Genomic DNA, 21,783 nt, shown 5'->3' with positions numbered 1-21,783 from the left:
AGACCTCCAAGACACGTTTCTCTTCTCAAATCTTCTCTCAACATTGCCCTTGAAAATCTTCTAGACTTTTCTCTATTTAGCTTCCTTCAGATGTGCTCAACTGGCTGGAGTAACTGCTTTTAGCAGCTGGAAGAAGGATGCTAATCAAAGCCAAGGGCTGTAGCCCCCTTTTGTCATCTGTGGCACCGTACTCCTATAAATATATAAGGATACTGGCACTGTGGTTTGAATCTATTCTCCCAAAATCCACGTTGAATCTGAACCTCCAAAGTGATCATAGAAGGAAGCCGGAGGCCATCAGGAGGTGCTTGGATGATGAGGATGGAGCCCCTCATGAATGGGATTAGTGTTCCTATAAAGGGGCTCCAGAGAGATCTCTTGCCCCTTCCATCATGCAAGGACACAGTAGAAGGTGCCGGCTATGAACCAGGAAGAGGGCCTTCACCAGAATGACTTCTTAGTCTCCAGAACTGCAAAAAATAAATTACTATTGCTTACAAGCTACCGAGGTTGTGGTATTCTGTTATAATAGCCCAAATGGACTGAGACAATTAGATCACTTATTTATTGCTTAACATTTTACAACACTAATGGCTCATAATGAACTTGAAGTTAAATTAAATTGTTTAGTCTTTTTTACTTGAACTGATCATCAACCACATTTCCACCCCCATCTGACCCTTGGACAGTTAGCTTTTTGAATTGAAGAACAAGGTTTTATATTTCCCCCAAAAGTTTTACCATACTTGGAACTCTGTAATCTGCTAAGTTTTTTATAACTCCACCCCATAATTTGAGCTTGTCTGCAAATTTGATCATGCATAATTTCTATGATTTAATTCAGATGGACAAAAATGCTACCAAGGTCAGGACAAAATGCAGACCTGTGGGCCTCACCACTAGAGACCCACTCCCTGACTTTATGATGCATTACCAGTTACGGAGCACTTTCACAAACATCTCACTTGATTTTTACAACTACCTGTAAATCAGAAACTATTATCATTGTATGTGAGGACAAAAATTCAGAAAGATGTTCTGACTTGCCTAATGGAACACAGCAAATAAATGACAAAATAGGAAAAAGCCTTAAGGCTTCTAACCATTTCCAGAGCATTTTCAAAAACAGATTTTTAAATACAGTGGATTAACCTAATCTCTTTTTCCTTTTTCTCCCCACCATGGATATCAAAAGAGACTAATTAAAATCAAAAACATTTTCCAAAATAAAAACCCAAAACACAACATTTCCTACAAACAAAATCTCACTTAAAACCCACCATATAAAGCAGATTAAAAGCTGGCTGTTCTGATAGAAATGAGGTACAAGAATCTTAGCCTCTGTGTCTGTCCCACTTTGCAGCATCCCCTCAACCCCCTGTAGATGGTAATGTGGAGTCTCACAGTCTCCCAAGCACATTCCAAAGTCATTAACCAGTGGCATGTTTTCAAACTGTAACCTTCTCTGAAAGCAGCTCTTAAAATATGGCTAGCTTGTCACACTTTGCTTTTATAATACATTCTAGATTTTTGTGGGAGATATCCATTCAAGAGGTTTCATAACCTTTACATGGAATAGAACTATTTTGAAGTTTGAAGGCAACTTTGGATTAATCCAAATCTTTATTTCACAGATGAAGAAACAGCAACCCAGAGAAGAGAAGTAACCCACACAGGATCATTCCACAGAGGCACAAAGGCAAGAACCCGGATCTGGACCCTCCTAGGCTGGTAAATTCTTCTGATTATATCATGGAGTCTCACTTTTAGAAATCTGACCCTTTTGATGACAAGACGACATCTTTAACAACATGGAGCTTCCGGTTCTCACTTAAGCAACCAACAAACATTATACCCTTGATATCAGAATGGCATTTAAGATGATACAAAGGAATAAAATGTGGCAATTAGCTTTAGTAATGAGGTCTTGAAATAGCTGTTCTTAGCTTCAAATATCACAAGTTCCTTTGAAGTGTGTGCAGAAAAATGTCCAAAATTTGCAAACATCTCAAGGGGTTTCTAGATGCACCCACCACCAAGTGCTTGGCCTCTAGGTTAAGAACCTCTGGCCAAGCCCAGAACAAGTGCCCAGGGCCAAGAACGCATAATGCCAGCTCCTTTCTTATTTATGGGACTTCTGGTTAAAGGCTGCTTCTGTTTCAGAGTCCTTCATCTTTTATTTAAATGGAACGGCATCTTATTCTGGAAGACCTTTGATATAAGAGAGTAGTAAAAGTTTTAATAAGTATTTAATTAAACAGATAGGACGAATTGAGAAATACGATAAAATGAAAACATTTTTCTTTCAAAAATGTAAGTAGTGAAAGTGAGGATGACCCGTGCTTGTAATAAGACACTCATTTTCTTTCTGTTTCTTTTATTTTTAAGAAAGTAAGAAAAGGAAATAAAATGAAAACAACCTAGATTACCACTAATTGCCTGACCACTTTGATGAGATCTATGGGAAAATGGGAAAAAGAGTAGGGGTGGGGACAAAAAGAAATAGATTTATTTTCTGAATGGACTGTTTCTTAATCCTTCCCTTTGCCACAATGTGTTAAGAGATTTATAGTTCTGAATGGCTGGCAAAAATGTCATTTTTAAACAGATTGGGAAGCTCCAATATTACTGTAAAGTTATTGGTAATGAGGACTGTTTTACTAATTCAGAAACACTCATTGGACACTTAGCATTTGTGCAGCACTCTCAAGCATGACATGATAGGAAGGCTGCTGGGAGTGAGAAGGTCCTGGGACTGAAACTCATTGTTGATTCTGCTTTGGCTTTGGCAATAAGCAAGGTGCAAAAGTTAATGAACTTCAGTTTCTCATCTTTAAAATGAAGTGATATATTTTTTTTACCTCCTTGATGACTGCCACACCAGACTTGAATAAACATACTGAAGAAGAATATCTCTAGGGGCGCCTGGGTGGCTCAGTGGGTTAAAGCCTCTGCCTTTGGCTCAGGTCATGATCCCGGGGTCCTGGGATCCAGCCCTGCATCGGGCTCTCCGCTCAGCGGGAAGTCTGCTTCTCTTCCTCTCTCTCTCTGCCTACTTGTAATCTCTGGCTGTCAAATAAATAAATAAAATCTTAAAAAAAAAAAGAATATCTCCAAAAGTGACCTCTAATTGAATAACTGATAAAGTTCAGATGCCTCGTCTTCAAGATGAGCTCATTTTCCTTTCATCTATACCTGGTATCCATAACTAAGGCAATGATTAGTTATATTAATAGAGTGTGCAGTGTGTAGTAATGTAGTGTATAGAACAGCATGTAGTAATCATAACAGTTAATATTCACTTAGCTCTTCCTACGCCTTATTGTAAATACCTTATATTTTTTAATCTTCCCAGAAATCTTAGGAATGAAGTTCTGTTATGATTTCTAATTCCCACTTGAGGAAACTGAGTCAGAGTAGTTGAGTAACTTAGCCAGGGTCAAACCCAGATATGATTCAGGGCCAGAGCTCATCACTACTCACCACACACACTGTCTCGGCGAGATTCTCACCCAGCTCCACATGTGGTCACTGTGAGACTTTTGCCCTCAGTTTCTTCATCCTTAAAATAGAAGTCCCTTAAGTTAAGCATCTAGCCAGTACATGTCACAGTGTACTTAAATGTTATTTCAGTTCCCTGAAAAGCATTTCACATTATAAAATTCCAGTGTTTTTAAAGAAATCTGAATTTGTTTCCTAGGCCTGGTGTAACACAGTACTACAACACTGGTGGCTTAAAACAAGAGAAATGTATTCTCTAGGTAGCTCTGGAGGCTAGAAGTCTGAAATCACCATGTTAGCTGGGCCACACTCCTTCCAAAGGCTTTACAGAAGTTTTTCCTCTGCACCTCCCATGCTGGGATTCATAACTTAATTATAGCTACAAGGACCCTTTTCCCTTAAATAAGGTCATATTCACAAGTTCCAAGATGTGGGCATATCTCTTTGGGATTCCCCATTCAACCTAATATGATATATATTTTTTTTAGTTTTATTTTATTTTTTTTTCAGTGTTCCAAAATTCATTGTTTATGCACCACACCCAGTGCTCCACGCAACATGTGGCCTCCTTAATACCCACCACCAGGCTCATCCAACCACCCACCCCCCTCCCTTCCAAAACCCTCAGTTTGTTTCTCAGAGTCCACAGTCTCTCATGGTTTGTCTCCCCCTCCGATTTCCCCCAACTCCCTTCTCCTCTCCATCTCCCAATGTCCTCCGTGTTATTCCTTATGCTCCACAAGTAAGTGAAACCATATGATAATTGACTCTGCTTGACTTATTTCACTCAGCATACTCTCTTCCAGTCCCGTCCACGTTGATACAAAAGTTGGGTATTCATCCTTTCTGATGGAGGCATAATAGTCCATTATATTTATATGGACCATATCTTCTTTATCCATTTGTCTGTTGAAGGGCATCTTGGTTCTTTCCACAGTTTGGCAACTGTGGTCATTGCTGCTATGACCATTGGGGTACAGATGGCCCTTCTTTTCACTACATCTGTATCTTTGGGGTAAATACCCAGTAGGGCAATTGCAGGGTCATAGGGAAGCTCTTTTTAATTTCTTAAGGAATGTCCACACTTTTCTTAATGCAAATACGCTTATGTCTTGGGAGATTCCCTCTGGTATTCTTGACCAGCCAGCTCACATTTATTCGAAGAGGGAAAAGAACATTTTATCTCACCTAATTTAGGCCTATAGTTAAATTGGTTATAAAATATGCCAGCTGAAAAAAAAATTTTTAATATAGCCAGTTGCCATTAGCCTTCCCACATTTACTTGAAAATCAACAAAGTCTTGGGAAACAAACAGTTGTTACCCATTTAAAAGAACAAGCCTGGGGCTCAGCACTTGTCCACTTTTCACTAGAATCATGCAAGGTAGCCATGTACTTGGGAACAGGTGAAAGAAAATGAAGTCAACAATAATATGTCTACACTGTTCTTGCTAGGAGAATGAGAAATCCATTTGGCTAAATGGCCAGTGAGACTTTTTCTTTTAGTATATCATTTAAGTAAGTCAAGTTTAGGTACAAGATCATAAGATTTAGAGAATTTAATTGCCTAAAAGCAACAACATGTTTTGACATGACTCTATAAACACCTGTCCTTCCTTTCTTCCCTCCTCCTCTTCCCCCTTTATTCCCTACACCAGAAACTAGCTGACCTAGAATGCCAACCAACCCAGTAGGGAGATGCCCCCTGCTCTGGGCCTTGGCAGAGAAAACACCTAAACAAAGCTAAGTCTATTTCCATGACCCTTGGAGTCAGCCTAGATTTCCACTCATTTGCCTAAAAGCAGTAAAAACTGAGACACAGAAGCAGCTCAGTTAAGGACAGTGAAAAAGCAACAGACAATATGACTACTGTCACAAAAATTATGCCTATGGGAATTCAGTGTTACTGGTCACCAAAATAAGAAAAACAGTGAACTCATCACCAGAAGCACTCCAAACAGTGTAATAAGAAGTGAAAAATAAACCAGAAAAATGAGAAAGAGGAAGAAGGACAGAAAATAAACAAAACCAAAAAAGCTTTATGAGCAAATATTCAATGCTATCAAAAAATTAAAATTGCAAAGAAAACTACTATTAGAACATACTACTGGAAGTGTCTTTGTTGACCAGCTGCCTATCAAACTAATTTCCATTGACAGAACTCTGGGAGCAAGTACTCAGCAGGTATGATGGTGACAAATCAGTATTATTACAGCAACTCAACTTCTTCGGCCTCGAATTCTTTCTTAAAAATAAGTTTTTTGTTTCTGAAGACACATCAAATATAATGACGATAGGTAGGATGAGATAAAGGCTTAAATTTTCGTGGTCAGACTTCTAGCTCCTAAGAAAACAAAGTCCTCAGAAACAAATAGTAAACACGTAATTCCTTTATCAAATTGTGGGTTTGATGGCCAAAAACTGGGGAAGAAAAGACAAAGGCAAAACTGTTACGGCGTGCATGGAATACAATTACCTAGAAAGGGCTTTGTAATGACAGTAGAAAAGTTTTGGCCAAACAGTTTAACCACTTTTCCACTCTTACTCCTTTTCAAGTGCTCTAGGCACTGGTGTCTTATAAACCCCATATTTCACATCACTGTCAAAAACGAATAAGCATATCATAGAATTTACAATTCCCACAAGTACTGTATTCTATATACTGAATTTCACTGATGGGAAGAACACAGGTAAACATGTCATCCTGCTTCTCAGAAGGTTCTTTGTAGTTTTGCAATTCCCAGTTTTCCTCTTGTATCCTAAGAAAGTCAAGAAGAAGGGAAACCCGCTGGGACTTCAGAATTATTATTTGAAGACATTTGGGATTATTTGTTTACTCAGCTTTTGATGGTATATCTATGTGGTTTCGGCCAGCTAGTCATGCCCCACTACAAATTGAGAATCTCAAGGTAAAAAATATATATATTATGTGTGTGTGTGAGAAAATGAAAAGATATATATATTGTTCAGATTATTTTTTTTTAAAGATTTTATTATTTAAGAGAGAGAGAGAACAAGAGAACAAGCATGAATAGGGGGAGGGGCAGAGAGAGAGGGAAAAGCAGATTCCGTGATGAGCAGAGAGCCCAATGCGGGACTGGATCCCAGGACCCTGAGATCATGACCTGAGCCGAAGGCAGAGGCTTAACCCATTGAGCCACCCAGGTGCCCCTGTTCATACTGTTAAACTGTATTCTTAAATTTCAGTCCTCCATAATGTTTAGAGTTATTCATTGACATTTAAAATTTTTAATTGCAGTAAGATGCACTGCATGTAACATAAAAATTTGCCATCTTAACCATGTTTAAATATAGAGCTCAGTAGTGTTAAGTATATTCACATTGCTGTGCAACCAGTTTTGGGAATGTTTTCATCTTGCACAAACTGAAATTTCATACCCATTGAACAACTCCCACCTTCCCCCTTCCACTAGCTCCTGGTAAGACCACCATTCTACTTTGTTTCTATGAGCTTGACTACTCCTGCAAGTGAAGTCATACAGCATTTGTCTTTTTGTGACTGGCTTATTTCACTTGGCATAATATCCTGGAGTTATCCATGTTGTAGCCTGTGTCAGAACTTCTTTCCTTTTCAGGGATGAATAATATTCCATTATATGTATCTACTACAGTATTATTCAGCCATTTATTCATCTACCAGTGGAAATTTTAGTTGCTTCCACCTTATTGTTATTGTGAATAATGCTGCTTTAACATGTGTGTACATTTAATGATTTTTAAAAAATTATTTATAAAGACTTTAAGGCCACTGTTAGTGCTGCAACTCTGTTTACATTTTACCTCTAAAAACAACTTGGCAGATCTTGGGAATAGTATCTTCAGAAGGAAAAAACCACCCAGAAGCAATACTCTTTCCTCTTTCCTTCGTTACAGGATAACAGGGTTGCTTCTTCTTTAATAAAATAGTAATAACGAGGTTCACCTTAAGAAATGACATTCTAGTTACGAGCTTGGCTCAGAAGCCCTACTCTCCATTCCAGTTTTGGCAGAAATAAACAGGGGTCCTTGTTCTTTTTCTGTATGAGCAAATGAAAGGACACCAGGAACAACACAAGATATATCATCCTGCTGGTTACAAATTTCTCTTCCGATTCATGACATCTACTCAACACTAATGTACTTACTGCTCTTTTTTAGTTTCAAAATATTTATCTTCTTTTTGAGAGCTACACAACATAGAGACTGATCTCATGTGAACTTCGTATTTCTTAAACTATTACAAAATTTTCTGTTGAAGTCAAATTCCAAATTTTCTTTCCCAAGCAGAAGTCCTTAATTCTTAAATCCCTCTGGAACCTATCGGAAGATGCCAAACAACAAGGATGACTTTGAAATTACAGTTATTCAACACATGCCATATTGCCCAGCGGTCTCAGTTGATAATTGGGCTGGAAATACATGTTTTCTCTTGTTCTGCTTTTGTTAGTGTCAATGACAATTGGAGGCAATAAGTTCGGTTCAGATAGCCACAAAAAAACTCTGCTCTTGCATATAATTCAAACCAACACTGCACCAATAACAACGTGGCTAAAATCGTTGGTGAGACTTTTTCCTTTTAGTACATTATTTCACTAATTCACTTCTAAGTAAACGATTAGACAATTTAGAGTAACTTAATTGCCCAAAATGGTAACATGCTTTGGCTTACAATTGTTTCTTTCCTCCTCTCCAAGGAGCCCAGAATTATTCAAATCCATCACTTCTGGTCTGACTTCTAATATTAACCCTGGTATCAGCATGAGGCCTTGGTTGCAAAAGATGGCTGGAGAGTATTCTAAGATGGAAAAGAAATTCACAGGAAAATGTTAAGCAAGGATGGAACTTTCTGTGAGGCGCAGAAAACATTGGAGTCATCCGCAGAAAACTTAGAGCAAGATATGTGGAAAGTGGGAAACCCATAAACTGCTATTATGCCTTATTCTTACATAGATACAGTACGAGGTCTTGCCATTAATTGTAGGAACTTTGTATCTTTGTGAATCAAACTGTGTTCACATAAAGCCGCAGTTTGCAATTAGGTCCCCAAAATAAGAACTATTACATAAGATTGTGCAGGCACAGCTCACACAATTGTGTGTGGTCGCCCTGCCCAAGACTCATTTGAAAACATGCTTAGAGATTGGAATGCCTCTCAAGTAGTGGTTTGTGGTAATTGCTTTATACATGTGTTATTTTATTTTTTCAAAAACATTACTAGACAATTCAATTAGCGAACATAATAAGGGTTGAGGTTTTTTCCTTATAAAATATACACAGCACTCCATTATAGGTAACCGTTATTTCACAAAGACTCCTTGACTCTATAACTTAGGAAAAATCTTGCAAGTAGTTTAAAGGTGTACCAATTCACAAGAAACAACAACAAACAGTTCTAGGACCATGACTATGACTTCTAAAGAACTCACAACTTACCCCTACATTCCCTGCCGCATCACTGAGACACATAAAGGCAATTATGATTATCTTAATTTTACAGAGAGACTGGGGCCCAGAAGATTTTGGAACTTGTTCAGGAACATGAAGTAAAATGAATGAATGAATGAATAAATGAATGAATAGAAAAGAATAAAGCTACAACACAATTCAGGTCTCCAGATGTTCCCATCCTGGGATTTTTCTCTATTAGAACAATTTTCTACCTACCAATCTTAAATTACTACTCACCTAGAGTAAGCACTTGTAAAAGCCATTTTAATGAGCTTTAAAACCACTTCACAAGTGCGTTTTTTATTCTCCCCAGAGTCCATGAACTTTTAACAGTATGAGAAGGGGAAAAAAAAGCATTTGTTACATTGAAAAAAAATTTAGTACCAGCTTCTTTCCTTCCTACAAAAAGACAGACTGTACTGAATTTGCAAAAAAACAATCTGCCTAAAACTCATTGCCTGAAAACAGACAATGAGAATTCATAAGTACCTTTTATGTAGCCCACACTGTGCTATGGAAATATAAAATAAGTACAAGCGCATTCCCTGCCCTCACCCCACTTATAATTCAGTCAGCCAGCCAACCAGCTCACCAGCCAGCACGCAAGGATCCCACATTCCAGGCACTGGGAATAAAGAGATGACCGGGGCATATAGTCCTCATAGTCTAGTAAAGAAACAGACTGTACATGGCTAGTTATAATATGGTATAAGTGCTGAGATGTTGCTCCAATTAAAACACATAAACGAAAGCAATATATTTTCCTCAGGAAGGGTAATTTCCTGAGAATATTTCATAGAAGAGAGACTACAGGAACTAGGTCCTGAAAGTAAACAGGACTTTATCTAGAAGAAAAGGGCACAAGATCATTTCTAGAAAAAAAAAAAAAAAAAAAGATGAACAAAGTCATGGAATCTTAACAGTGAATGGACTTTAGCAGGAGAGTTCAGATTTGCTGCTGGAGAGGTAGAAAAATGAAATCATGAAGGACTTTCAAGGAATATTTCATATCATAGTAAATGGAGAGCCATTGAAGGGTTTCAAGCAAAGAAATTAACCTGTGATTTTAGAAAGTTAATTCCAAAATCAGGATGGAAGATTGTAAGGTGAAAAGAAGATAGGTTTGTAGGCTATTTCATTAGTCCAAGCAAGATATGAAGAGAATCCACAGCGCTGCCCAATAAAATTTGCTGCCGTGATGGAAATGTTCTCTATCCATGCTGTCCAATATGGTAGCCATGAGCTACACGTGGCTACTGAGCAATAAATATTTAAATTGCCCCATGTGACTAGTGGCTGCCATATTGGTCAGTACAGAGACATCTTAAAGTAGCTGGCACTTGAGTTAAGCCTTAAAGCTGGGTGTTTCCAACTGTAGGTTATATCTGGTGTAGCTCGCAATTGGGATATTTTGTAATGATTGAAGAGAATACCATAGAATGCAGTAGAATTAAATCAAATCAAATAGAGCAGAATAGAAAAGAAAGTAGCATGCACTATAGAGTAATCCTTTGAGAGATTTGTTTCAGTCATAGAGCTATGTGCATGTGTGTACTCTGGATCACGATGCAAAATGTACTTTCCCTCTATATTCTGTTCAAAAATGTTTGAGAGTTGTTCCTTTATGAAAGGGTATTATTTAACTATGTTCAGAGTTACTGGCAAGATGTTCCCAGAAGAACAGAGTTTAGTTCATTGAAGTTTAGAATAGGGAGAACTCTGGACCTTTCAAGAATTTCCTAATTATTATTTTGCCTTCAAAAAATTAATAGACCATATTGTTTAGAACAGCTTTCGACTTAGAGAAATATTGAGAAGATAGTACAGAGAGTTTCCACATACCCTGCACCCAGTTTCTCCTATTAAGATCTTACATTAGTATGACATGTGTTACAATTAATGAGTCAATGTTGATATGCTATTAAGTAAAGCCAATACTTTATTCATATTTCCTTAGCTTTTACCTAATTTCCTTTTTTTCTATTCCAGGATTCCATCCAGGATAACACATTACATCTAGTTGTCACATTTCCATAGGCTCCTTTGAGCTGTGACAGTTTCTCGCACTTTGCTTGCTTCTGATGACCTTGAGATTTTTAAGGAGTACTGATCAGGTACTATAGAGTAGCAGGATGCTACTCTATTGGAATTTTGTCTGATTTTTTTCCTCATGATTACACTGAGGTTGTGCGTTATTTGGGGGAAGACTACAGAGGTAAAGTGCCATTTTCATGCCATGATATCATGGATACATACCATCAGCAGCATTTATCACTACCCATCTTGGCCTTGAGCCATTGGCTGGGGTAGTGCTAACCAGTCTTCTCCGCTCTAAATTTACTTTTTTATCCCCCCCTCTTGTCAACCCTTTGGGAGGAAATCACTCTGCTCCTTTTAAAAAATGAATTACCTAAGGACCCCTGGGTGGCTCAGTCAGCTAAGCGGCTGCCTTAGGCTCAGGTCGTCATGATCCCAGGGTCCTGGGATTGAGTCCCGCATTGGGCTCCCTGCTAGCAAGGAGCCTGCTTCTCCCTCTGCTTCCTGCTTCCCCTGTTTGTGCGCTCTCTCTCTCTCTCTGACAAATAAATAAAATCTTTAAGAAAAATAAAAATAAAAATGAATTACTTAATTAAAGGAAGGCTTGAACCTGAGTAAATCATATTGAGTTCTTTCCAAAGAAATCTACTTCTGAGTACAGACACAGTCTCTTTTTAGATACAGCATCTCCCTCTGCAGCAGGCGGGACACTTTTTTCACATCTCAGATTTTCAGGTTCCAAATATGAAGCGCGCGCACACACACACACACACACAAGCTGAGTGATTAATGCAAAGTTCCAAAATAAGTCAGGAAGGAATTAACCCCAAATCAATTACAGATCCTTCTGACTTTTTTCCTCAGCCCCAGATTCTGGCATTTTAGAAGTAAATTTAACCCAAAATGTGTTAGGGGTTTGTTTTTTGTTTTGGGGTTTTTTTTTTGCTTTTGTTTTTGGGGTTTTGTTGTTGTTGTTGTTGTTGTTTTGCCCCCAAGAGGGAAGATTCATTTTTAGCTAATGTTTAGAAAGGGAAATCTCACACTGAGAAAATCCTGTAATTTGGAGTACCTTCTTTAGGTGGAGGGTTGCAAGATCAGGCCCCTGCAAATTCTGCAAGGTCAGTTCCAGCCTGCCACACCACCTGTTGCTTCCTCCTCAGTGCAGCTGCTAACCTCCTGGCAACATGGACAGAAAACAACAACACAGAACTTCCTGAGCAAGCCCAGCCTCCTTTCGTTCCTTCCCTCCACATTCCCTTTACAACGCTCTTGTTCCATGACTCATACATGTGGGTTCATGGGAACACGTGGGGTTTTCTTGTTGCCCTATGTATTCTTTCTTGTCCATACAGGCCAGAACAAAGCCCTGTTCTGTAATGTGGGTCATAAGTCCCAGGTCCTCTCCGTTCATTCTGAGAGAAGAGGTGAAATTTTATCTCCTTCCTCACTGTACAGAAATCTAGTGAGGGGGAGAAAAGTCATCATCTGTTGATAAAAGGGCAGTGACATTCTGAAGTAAAAAATAGTCACTTACTCTCCTATCAATTATAAGATAACTTCTTAGGGGACTTCCAAGCCCTTATTATTTTCCAGGGCCCCAGTGTCCCTGTCCATCACTAGATTCCCTTCAGGATTTAGTCTCTTCCTGTGTCCCCAGGACTCTAATAATCCTTCTCCCTCTTCCTCCCCCCCACTTAGTAACACTCCGCTTTGCCAAGTTGGCTAAAGCCATGGGTAAAGCCAATTATCAGAGCTTCTCCAATAATCACAACAAGCCAATTTATTATTTTGCGCACTGTGGCGTGGGTAAAAATCATGCTAAGATGTGTATCGCAAACAAGAACTTTCATTTTTGCCAGTTCCCAGTACCATTTGCAATAAACAGGCATCCATATCCTCATTTGGTCAGAGGAGCATCCGATCTGTGGGAATTCAGGGAAGAGTCTTGAGTAAGGGAAGAGTAGAGTCTGGGGAAACAGGGTAGGGCTGAGATCTTCCAGATATCCTGCACAGCTGATTGCATTCTCCTTGCTCAACTTTGAGTCCTTTAAGACCACAGAAAACCTTCAGTGGAATTTTCGTTTCATTCATCCAGGGTCAATTGCCAAGACACAGGGTGTCCCCCACCTGGTCCATTCACTTCAATTCGGTTTGACAAACCAACTTCAGTGTCAACCAATTTAATATCAATTTGATGTTAGCCCCATAGACTTGGTCCTTTTCTTTAAAATGAGTGATTTGGTCTAGGGGATCTCTACAGTCCATCCAGTCATTAATTAACATTCTAAATTTTACTTTAGCTACTCAATATTTGTGGTAAATATTATCTCTAACGTATGCCGGTGGAATATACTCAGCTGAATTATAATCCTCAAGGGCAATGGAGACTGTTACCATGGAATCTCCAGTTCCTGGTGCAATTAATAGCATGTCAATAATTATTTTCATCAAATAAAAGGGACAGAGGGAGGGAAGAAGGGAAGGCTTTCTCCACCTAGACTCTATCTTCCGATCTATGTGATTCCTCCATACGTAAGCCCATTGAATTGATGCTTTGCTTGCATTTCTGTTAATCCTTCCAACAATTCTAAACAGTAGGGATTATTGTCTCCATTTTACAGGTGAGGAAACTGAGACCCAGCACAATTAAGTAACTGGGTCCGGGTCACACAGGCAGTATGTGGAAGAGTCAGGACTTGAACCAATGTCTATCTTTATTCCCAAACCCATACTCTGCATTATGCAAATGCAATAAAAGCACTTTCAAAACTATAAAAGATCCTTTGAATATATAAGTTGTTTTGTTGTTGTTGTTGTTGTTGTTATTAGAGAAACTCTGATAAATCAAATCCATTAGGCACCTTAGAATGTGGTCCCACACTGGTCCTCAGGTTTTGGTTTTTTTTTTTTAATTTTTTTAAATTTTTTTTCAGTGTTCTAAAATTCATTGTTTATGCACCACACTCAGTACTCCATGCAATACGTGCCCTCCATAATACCCACCACCAGGCTCAACCCACCCCCCACTCTCCTCCCCTCCAAAACCCTCAGTTTGTTTCTCAGAGTCCACAGTCTCTCATGGTTTGTCTCCCCCTCTGATTTTCCCCAACTCAATTCTCCTTTCTGTCTCCCAGTGTCCTCCGTGGTATTCCTTATGCTCCACAAGTAAGTGAAACCATATGATAATCTGACTGGAAGAGATTATGCCGAGTGAAATAAGTCAAGCAGAGAGAGTCAATTATATGGTCCTCAGGTTTTTAAAACAATGGCCCAGGGAAAGCCTTTCCTTAGACTTCACCATCCATTCCTCCAGGTAACACTGCTGCCCTTTGCTTCACCCCCTACTTCTTTCTTGGAATTTCACTTGCTTTGTGTTCCACGGGGTCTCCCAGCCCTCCCAGTTCACTCAAGGCTGTACCCATTCCTCAGCCTCAGCTGTCAGTCATACCCATGCAGGCTCCCGAAGACACATCACTATCTGCTTAAGCAATGCTGCCCCTAAAAGCACAGCCTCCTTAAAGATCTAGGAAGGTTTTAAAAATCATCAAGTTTAGAGAGAAGTTTTTTTTTTTTTTTTTTAAGAGGCAACAAACTACTGTTTCCCTCATTTCCATGTATAGAAATCATCTTTCAAAAGCACACAACTGAAAACAAGGAGATCTGTTACATGCTTGAGTAAAGTTACCATTTTCAGTCCTTTGTTTAGCTTTGCCGGGATAGGGCAGTAGGTCTTCAAGGAAGTGAGCAAATGAATTCCAAATTTCATTGTGAGAAATTAAGACGTTAAGATGTTTGCTCTCATCCAGTTCTAAGTTACCTATGGGTAATTCGTTTCATGGCATTTCTGCCATCTTGTTTCCCCAAATTCAACCTAGTCTCCTAGTTTCCTTCTTAGCATCTTTCCATGTCCTTTCCCTCATGTGTTGCTCATTCCTGACCCCTCATCTACCCCGCATCATCAAACACCCCAAATTCATGTGTTTGTTACATGGTGTACTGTGCTGCCTAGAAAAGCATCTCCTGGCTGCAGTGCCATTTTGGGGATGGATTCCTTCTGAAGCCATTGCTATTCAGAAAAAAATCACACAGTAGTATTCAAAATGTGTTTGTTAATGAGTGAATTCTTCTACCCACATTACTCATCTTAAAGACTTTCTCTTTTCTAAATCTTGGACATAGTCCCATAGCAAATTTTAAAATGGGCTCAAAAGGAAGCAGAAATATATTACCTAATCAAATCTAGAACCTAAATATAGTGTTATTCTAACAATAGATTGTAACAGATGGTTTACAATAATAACCAACTCTCTCATCTCACCTTTTCCTTTTTTTAATGTTTTATAAAATGTTATCCCATTTTATTCTGTAAAAATGCACATAGATTCTAGAACCTACTATAATTCTATTTCCTTTTTTTTTTCTGACTGCACTAGTAATTTTTTTCTGCTAAAGTGACATACAATGTTGTATTAGTTTCAGGTGTACAACACAGTGATTCATCACACTCACCAGCACTCAGCACTGTAAGTGTAGTCACCATACAAAGTTATCATTGACTGTATTTCTTATGCTGTACTTTTCCTCCCCATGACTAATTTATATATTTACTTTTGCACCCAGGAAACAAATAACCCATCTTTAAAATTGCTTTTCATCAATAAGGGAAAAAAGAATCAAAGTGAGGGGAGAAATCAATGCTTTTTATTGAGTTTTAGGCTTCAGGAGGCTGAAGTGAGATGTAGTGGGACAAACACTTTATTATTGTTGTTGTTATTATTATTATTATTATGTTATGTTAGTCACCATACAGTACATCATTAGTTTTTGACGTAACGTTCCATGATTCACTATTTGTGGTGACACCCAGTGCTCCATGCAATCCATGCCCTCCTTAATACCCATCACTGGGCTCACCCATCCTCCTACCCACTCTCCCCTAAAACCCTCAGTTTGATTCCCAGAGTCCACAGTCTCTCATGGTTCTTTTCCCCCTCCGATTCCCCCCACTTCATTTTTCCCTTCCTTCTCCTAATGTCCTCCATGCTCTTCCTTATGTTCCACAAATAAGTGAAACCATATGATAATTGACTTTCTTTGCTTGATTTATTTCACTTAGCATAGTCTCCTCCAGTCCTGTCCATGCGGATGCAAAGGTTGGGTATTCATCCTTTCTGATGGCTGAGTGACATTCCATTGTGTATATGGACCACATCTTTATCCATTTGTCTGTTGAAGGGCATCTCAGCACTTTCCACAGTTTGGCTATCATGGGCATTGTTGCTATGAACATTGGGGTGCATGTGGCCCTTCTCACTACATCTGTATCTTTGGGGTAAATACCCAGTAGTGCAATTTTTGGGTCATAGGGTAGCTCTATTTTTAATTTTTTGAGGAACGTCCATACTGTTCTCCAAAGTGGCTGTACCAATTTGCATTCCCACCAGCAGTGTAAGAGGGTTCCCCCTTCTTTAGAACCTCTCCAACATTTGTTGTTTCTTACCTTGTCAATTTTTGCCATTCTCACTGGTATGAGGTGGTATCTCAATGTGGTTTTGATTTGAATTTCCCTGATGCCTAATGATGATAAACATTTTTTCATGTGTCTGTTAGCCATTTGTATGTCTTCTTTGGAGAAGTATCTATACATGTCTTCTGCCCATTTTTTGATTTGATTATTTGTTTTTTTTGGGTGTTGAGTTTGAGAAGTTCTTTATAGATCTTGGATATCAGCCCTTTATCTGTAGTGTCATTTGCAAATACGTTTTCCCATTCCGTGGGTTGCCTCTTTGTTTTGTTGACTGTTTCATTTGCTGGGCAGAAGCTTTTTATCTTGATGAAGTCCTAAAAGTTCATTTTTGCTTTTGTTTCCCTTGCCTTTGGAGACGTGTCTTGAAAGAAGTTGCTATGGTCGATGTTGAAGAGGTTACTGCCTATGTTCTCCTCTAGAATTTTGATGGATTCCTGCCTCACATTGAGGTCTTTAATCTATTTATAGTTTATCTTTGTGTGTGGTGTAAGAGAATGGTCAGGTTTTTCTTCTGTAAAATGCAGCATAGCTGTCCAATTTCCCCAGCAACCATTTATTGAAGAGACTGTCTCTTTTCCACTGGCACAAAAACAGAAACATAGATCAGTGGAACAGACTAGAGAGCCCAGATATGGATCTTCAACTCTATGGTCAACTAACCTTTAACAAATCAAGAAGAAATATCCAATGGTACAAGCACTTTTGCATGTCCAAACTGGCTCCTGAGAGAGTGGGAGGTGACACAGGGGCCTGGGAAAACTGGCAAGGAAAGAAAAGCTTTTAAAATCTCGATTCTTTAAATTATTAGTAGTGTACAACCGAAGTCTTACCAGGTATCCACCTCTGGTGTAATGCATGTTGGTGTGCTTCAGATCTAATGTTTGCCTGTTTGATTGATGGGTTTTTACGGTTGAAAACAATGAACATTGACTGTCTCAGGGTTTCTGTGGCTTAGGAATCTGGGCACAACTTAGCTGTGTGCCTCTGACTCAGGTCTCTCATAGGATTGCAGTCAAGGTGGCCATCAGGGCTGCTCAAGCAAGAAATTTAATTTTAGAAGAGAAAGCTATACCCAACATTGGGGTAGAGACTACTTGAAAAAAAAAATTAAAAATAGAAGAGAAAGCTATGACCAGGCAATTAATTATGTATACTTTTTAAAGCTAAAATGCAGAGCTAAAAAGTCAATGATATTTCTAAATGAGTAGTTTATCTCATTTATAAAAGTGAAAAGAGTATTCAGAATATTTTAAGCAGATTTTTGGTAGAAGGTTGATTCTGAATGAGTAATGCCCTTAGGACAGCAGAGGTATAGATTTTTTGAAATGTCTGGTCTTTAAAATCATTTCTACTTGGCTTTAGAATGCAGAGAAAGCCACATGTCCATATGAACTTAATGCCTTATTCTCCCAAACCCACCACAGCCCCCTTCACTCATAGGATAAAGACAAAGTACTTAGCTTATCCAAATAGGCCCTGCAGTGCTTGGCCTAACTCTGGCCATTCCCTTCTCTTGAGTTTTCTCTACTCCCACTCTCCATCCCCACATGTCTATGGCTCCATTCCCTGAGCCCCACAAACATCTGTCAAACCTCTTCCCACCTCTAACTTTTGCACAAACATCGGTTGATCCCTCTCTTGGCCATTCTCCCTGCCCCCACACTACCCATTTTATCTGTATGACTTACAGTCATCCCTCAGATCTTATCTCAAGCATCTCTTCCTCCAAGACTTGCTGAGACTGGATCAGGTTTCCCACAGCCTCTCATACAATGCTCTTTTCCTTAAAGGCATAATGTAGTTGATAATTACATATTTATGTATACCACTTGATTGCTACCTGTCTCCTCAACTGGACCCAGCTTCCTAAGGAGAGGGTCTGGGCCTGTCTGAGCCATCAGTCTCCCACCTTTTCCTACAGCCTGGACATGACACCTGATGAATGTTTTCTCACACTCCGGAATGGTTACCCAGTGCCACCCTGAACCCTATCTAGGTAATGAAGAGGAAGCAAATATGGGTAGCCATGAGTGAGATATTTAACGATTAAGATTAGTTTGAAATATACAGTTGTCTAGTAGGACAGTCTAAAATCTCAAATAGTGATACCTCCTAATTTTCTCCATTTTGGTCTATCAGTGGAAAATGTTGGTTGCTTAGATAATACTGCTCACTGAAATGACCACTTCTGTCATTCATTCCCTCTGAGACCTAACTCTATTGGCCTTGCTCTTTCTCTGCAACCAGAGCTAGGACTTAGAAAGAATGTTGAAAGTGACTTCTTAACCAAGGTCCACCTACAAGGATAAGGCATTTCAATCCAATTACGTAGTTCCCACTCTGGCTTCTAGGACAGTTAGGAGGCTGACTTTTCTTTTCATAAGAAAGCACAACAACTTCAGTTTGTATTGTCTACTTATTTGGATTATCTTGGCCATTATTATGGATAATCATAATCTGGTAACACAAAGACTTTCCATTTTAACTTTTTGTGGAAATTACCCTTATCAGAAAGAGTTACTTATCAAAGCCAAGCTGTCGAAAGTCAATAGCTAACCATATCCTACTTAGGTTGGAACTGTGAGTGAGCTATACTTTTTTTTTTAAGTTGGTTACTCATCATTCATTTACTCATTCATTCAGTGCATATTTACTTATGACCATCTTTGTGGCCAGGGTTTAGGATGATGAAAGTTTTCCCCATATCCTGAGGAGTACATAGTCTAATGGAGCAAAACATCTTATCTTTACTCAAAGAGAATCAAAGTAAAGAGAGATATTTTTAGGTCAGAAGATAGAAATGATCTTCAAAAACTTTAACTATGATTTGAATAGTAAACATAACCAAAGTGGACTTAGATGATATGGCATCATGATATTCTTAGGAGTAGAAGGGGCACAAAGGTCAGCTTATATTCTCATAGTGTCTGTGAAAGTTTACAGAATCTTCCCAAGAATCTTTTTAAGAAATAATAGATGCCCTTCTTTCTAGGAAGTTTTACATGCATGTGATTTTAAGTATGATTCTATCTGGGGACCAACAAACATTTTTATAAGGTTTTCATAAATTCTCTACCCCAAAACCCAAATGATCACCCAACTTTGGGCTTCCCATTTGTTTTGGAGGTCCCCAAGACCTCCCACATACACAGTGACTCACTAGAAAGACTCACAGAGCTCAATATATATTTACACTTACAGAGGGACTAATAAGGACTATTACAGTGAAAGGTTGTACAACAGGATCGGCAAAGAAGAAAGAGACAGGTAGAATTGGAAAAAATCCATTTACAGGCTTCTGATGCTCTCTGCCCCCCATAGTGGACAGACAAAGTGTGCTTCTTTCTCCACTAGCAAAAAGTACAGTGATACATACGCAATATTTCTGCCCAGAGAAGCTCATTAGAGACTCAGCCTCAAGATTCTTACTCAGGCTGGTTACGCTCTGCCTAACGATCACCAAAATTTCAGACTTCCAAAATAAATCATGTATTCCCAAAAATTATGGTGTTTGCACAGTTTAGGCATAGTGAATCATCCTTATCCATTAGGGAGTAGAGAGAACATTCCAAAAGCCAAGTTCCCAGATGCCAGCCGATGGCCAAAAACTTGCAAGCAGACCCTTATAAACATAGCATCCTCAGGCTTGCAGTATTAACTCTTTTCTGTACATCATTCTTTAAATCTTCTTCCAGAATACATGCTGTAGGAAATATAATATTCACACTTCTCACTCTTGACATACATAGCTAAAGAAAATGTGGTTAGCCTTGACTTTTAGGTATTTTCACTAGACTATCCACCGGCAATTATCATTTTTAGATAAATATTACTATTATTAATAATATTGCTCCCATTAATCCTAGTAGTAATTATTATTCATAGTTGCAATATTATGAGTTCCTATGATTAATATACTGTGAAATATTTCTATATAATATTCATATAAACAATCCATCCAGTGGTCATTGACGTTCTTTCAAAGGTTTTAACATGCTGAGATCATGAAACTCTAAGGAGAGTCTGTGTTTGGTTCCTCATTTTATTTTTCTTCTGATCTGTTAACAGGACAGACTTTCCGCAGCTTGAAGGAGCCAACCATGGATTTCAAGCGTGTGAAGGACTACTTCTCCTGGCTCTACTATCAATACCAAATCATTAGCTGCTGTGCTGTCCTGGAGCCCTGGGAGCAATCCATGTTCAATACCATCTTACTAACCATTGTTGCTATGGTGGTGTACACTGCCTATGTTTTCATCCCAATCCACATTCGTCTGGCTTGGGAATTTTTCTCCAAAATGTGTGGCTATCACAGTACAATTTCTAATTGATCTTGTTTGCATTCTGTGACTTGGCATTGCCTATGTATATGTTGCTTACAACTTACCGATTTATGTGAATACTATGTCTTCTTTCACTGTCTGCTCTGAAAAGCTCTCTTCTCTATGCACTCTTATATCTTGCCTGAAATGTGGGATAGAGGTCTTTTAGGTTCTTTCGTATACTCTACATTGTGCATCAACCATATAACACAAACATCTTACCTCACGTGCCAACCATATTCTCTCAACTGAAATCTACAACTTTAGATTTTTTTTTAAATCAGGAAATTTCATAGAAAATTTTTCTGAAAAGTAGGCTCATAAGAAACCTACCAGAATCATTTAAAATGTTCCCTTGATACTTATTCTGTACTAAAGGGTATATTTTTTAAAAAAATTTGTTCATAAGCTCCTGTCAAAAGTATCCTATCCTTGTTTACGACAGATAAAAAGACATGAATAAATTATATGGGCCCCCTAAAGTCTTATTTTCTAGTAAATTGCTGATACCTAAAATTCTTTTACTTCAAGTGCAAAAGAATAGGCTGGAGGCAATTATCTCTTTTCAGACATGGTTCATGAATTATTTCAAATGCCTCTAAAAGTCTAGCTTTATAAGAGTTTAAAATCAACAATGTTGATTTTAGATAACCCAGTAAGTATTATAATACAAAAAATATTAAGTGTAAGGAACAAAATATAATCAAAGTAAATTCAGATATTGTGATTTGTGAGGCTGAACCTTGCCTTGCATGATGCTGGGGAGGGAGGGAGGGAAGAGAAAAGAAACTGCTTTCTTTCTGTTATTTCACTCAGTGGAGGTTGGGGGGGGGGTACGTATTGGGCTACAGGAAGAAAAGCTAATAAATAGGCTGGAAGTAATATTCTACCAGCAGGAACTCGACAGCTCCAGTTAAATGCTTTGATATAGTGGCTCCTTTGCAGAGC

General features: G+C 38.6%; 1 protein-coding gene across 1 annotated transcript; it reads left to right on the top strand.

The window, feature by feature from the left end:
- Nucleotides 1-20,613: 20,613 nt before the first annotated feature.
- On the top strand, nt 20,614-21,500 carry SPTSSB (serine palmitoyltransferase small subunit B; the record flags this gene model as incomplete). The annotated part of the gene is made up of 1 exon (XM_080811128.1): nt 20,614-21,500. The coding sequence occupies one exon, from the start codon at nt 20,614-20,616 to the stop codon at nt 20,842-20,844; it is 231 nt and encodes a 76-aa protein (XP_080667254.1). The 3' UTR covers nt 20,845-21,500.
- Nucleotides 21,501-21,783: the final 283 nt, after the last annotated feature.

The sequence above is a fragment of the Martes martes genome (assembly GCF_963455335.1).
Source record: "Martes martes genome assembly, chromosome: 1".
Lineage (NCBI taxonomy): Eukaryota > Metazoa > Chordata > Mammalia > Carnivora > Mustelidae > Martes > Martes martes.
The sequence above is the reverse complement of the archived record's forward strand: the minus strand, read 5'-3'. Positions and strand labels throughout refer to the sequence as shown.